The sequence below is a fragment of the Myotis davidii genome, unplaced genomic scaffold (assembly GCF_000327345.1).
Source record: "Myotis davidii unplaced genomic scaffold, ASM32734v1 scaffold324, whole genome shotgun sequence".
Taxonomy (NCBI): Eukaryota; Metazoa; Chordata; class Mammalia; order Chiroptera; family Vespertilionidae; genus Myotis; species Myotis davidii.
The window spans coordinates 802,027-804,392 of record NW_006295053.1 but is presented as its reverse complement, the minus strand read 5'-3'; the positions used below and the strand labels follow the sequence as shown (position 1 = coordinate 804,392).

The following is a 2,366-nucleotide window of genomic DNA, read 5'->3' as shown; positions in this document are numbered from 1 at the left end:
AGAGTAATGAAAGGGCCAGAATCTGTCTCGGGGCTCCCATCCACCCTTTCCTCCCAACATGAATCATAAGTGCCAAGGGTTATATAACCGCAGAGGTCATTTATTATTTTAGAAAGAGAACTCTTAAAAACCAAATTGGACCTCTTTGGGGTTTACAAGAACTGCAACCGGTTTATTGCCTTTTGAAAAACGAAGCAAGGGAGAGCTGGCAGGAGAAGGCATGTTGAAACAGTGGAATGCCATCTTGTACCTGCTCAGTCGGCCTCTTTTCTCACCCCAATTTTCACGGTCCTATCCAACCAATGTTGGTGAGGTTTTTGGTGAAACTGTTCCCTCATATGTACATGGGTATACCTTTTGGGAAAACATTTTGACAGTATGTGTTGAGAGCCATTAAAAGGCCCATACCCAGAGATACTTAGTAATCACTCTTTGGAATGTGTCCTATGGAAATGATTCAGAAGAAGTGTTATGTTGCCATGAAATATGATTATGTAATCTAGAAAAGGCTCAAGAGTGTACCTGTATTATGATTACAACTATGCAGTCTTTATACATAAGGGTGAATGACTGGAGAAGAACATGGAGACGGGAGGACAGCTAATGTCACAGACTCCTAGACAGTGGCTTAGTTTTTCTTCACGAAATTCCCTGCCCTGGCCAGCTTGGCTCAGTGGATAGAGTGTCGGCCTGTGGACTAAAGGGTCCCAGGTTTGATTCCGGCCAAGGGCACATGCCCAAGTTGCGGGCTCGATCCCCAGTAGGGGCTGTGCAGGAGGCAGCCAATCAGTGATTCTCTCTCATCATTGATGTTTCTATCTCTCTCCCCCTCTCTCTTTCTGAAATCAATCAATTAAAAAAAAAAAGAAATTCCTGGTCACTGTTAAAGATTGTGCCTGCTTGCCTACACACACACACTCACAGGTCTTGTAACAGGACTGTCATGGCACCCAGGACATGTGGAACATGGGTAAATTCTTTCCAAAAATAGAGAAATAAAAAGCCACAAAGCACCGGAAACCTAACAGTTTTGAGTAGAGAAGAAATTGAAACCGAGACTTCCCACTCTTGAACCATTTCTCTACAAAACACCACACTTGGGTGCTTTCTTGAGACCTTTGCTGTCAGGTCTCAGAGTTGGGGTTTTTTCTCTCTATTTTTTGTGTGTGTGTCTGAAAGTTTTTGAAATCTCTTTGTTTCCAGGTTCAGTTTCAGAAGCTTCAGCAGCTGCGCCTGACACAGTACCATGGCGGGTCCTTACCCAACGTGAGCCAGCTGCGGAGCAGCGCATCGGAGTTCCAGGTACCCTGGATACTTGCTTCCGCAGGCCGCACGGACTGTAAAAAGATAGGCAGAGATTATCCTTAAAAAGATCAGATCTTGAAGGGTAAACCTGTCCTACATCTAGTTCAGTGTTTTTCTGGGAAGTCCATCATTATTCTCTTCCCTGGTTCCTGCAGCGTAACAGTGTGTGATTTCACAAATGGCCTAAGGCAGTACTGTTCAGTGGAAATACAATTCGAGCCATATATGTGATTTATGTTTTTTCAGTAGCCACATTAAAAACAACAAGTGGATTAAAATTTATTTAAATTATTTAAATAACTAGAGGCCTGGTGCATGAATTTGTGCACAGGTGGGATCCCTCGGCCTGGCCTGCGATCAGGGACCATCAGGGCAGTCTCACCCAGTCCCTGATTTGAGCTGATTGGGCCGGATGGCCGGTGGGGAGGAGGGACCGTGGGAGGTTGGCTGGCTGTGGGAAGTTGGCTGTGGGAGTGCACTGACCACCAGGGGGCAGTTCCTGCATTGAGCATCTGCCCCTGGTGGTCAGTGTGTGACATAGCTACCAGCCGGTCATAACAGTCACTTAGGCTTTTACATATATAGATTATTTAACACAATATATTAAAAATATTATCCTTTCAACATATAGTCAATATAAAAACATTAATGAAATATTTCACATTTTCTATTTTTCCTGTTAAGTCTTTGAAATCTAGTGTGTATTTTATTTATTATTATTTTAAAAAATATTTTTATTGATTTCAGAGAGGAAGGGTGAGGGAGAGAGAGATGGAAACATCAATGATGAGAGAGAAGCATTGATTGGCTGCCTCCTGCACACCCCCTACTGGGGATCGAGCCCACAACCAGGGCTTGTGCCCTTGACCGAAATCGAACCTGGGACCCTTCAGTCCATAGACGTTCTATCTATCCACTGAGCCAAACCGGTTTCGGCAATAAAAATATATTTTTAAAAATTTAAGTTAAGGAATCTCCTTATAGCACATACTTGAGCTATTAGATGCAGACAGAAAGTGAAAGTAAAAGGTAATGTTAAAAGAATTAAGGGAGAGAAGGTG

At 43.3% G+C, this 2,366-nt stretch overlaps 1 protein-coding gene across 1 annotated transcript in view; it reads left to right on the top strand.

Moving 5' to 3' along the window:
• CRTC3 (CREB regulated transcription coactivator 3) overlaps positions 1–2,366 on the top strand; it is a 132,952-nt gene that overhangs the window by 3,398 nt on the left and 127,188 nt on the right. Inside the window, exon 2 of the mRNA XM_015567740.1 lies at positions 1,180–1,302. Coding sequence (XP_015423226.1) covers positions 1,180–1,302 — 123 coding nt within the window. The remainder of the gene's footprint in view (positions 1–1,179; positions 1,303–2,366) is intronic.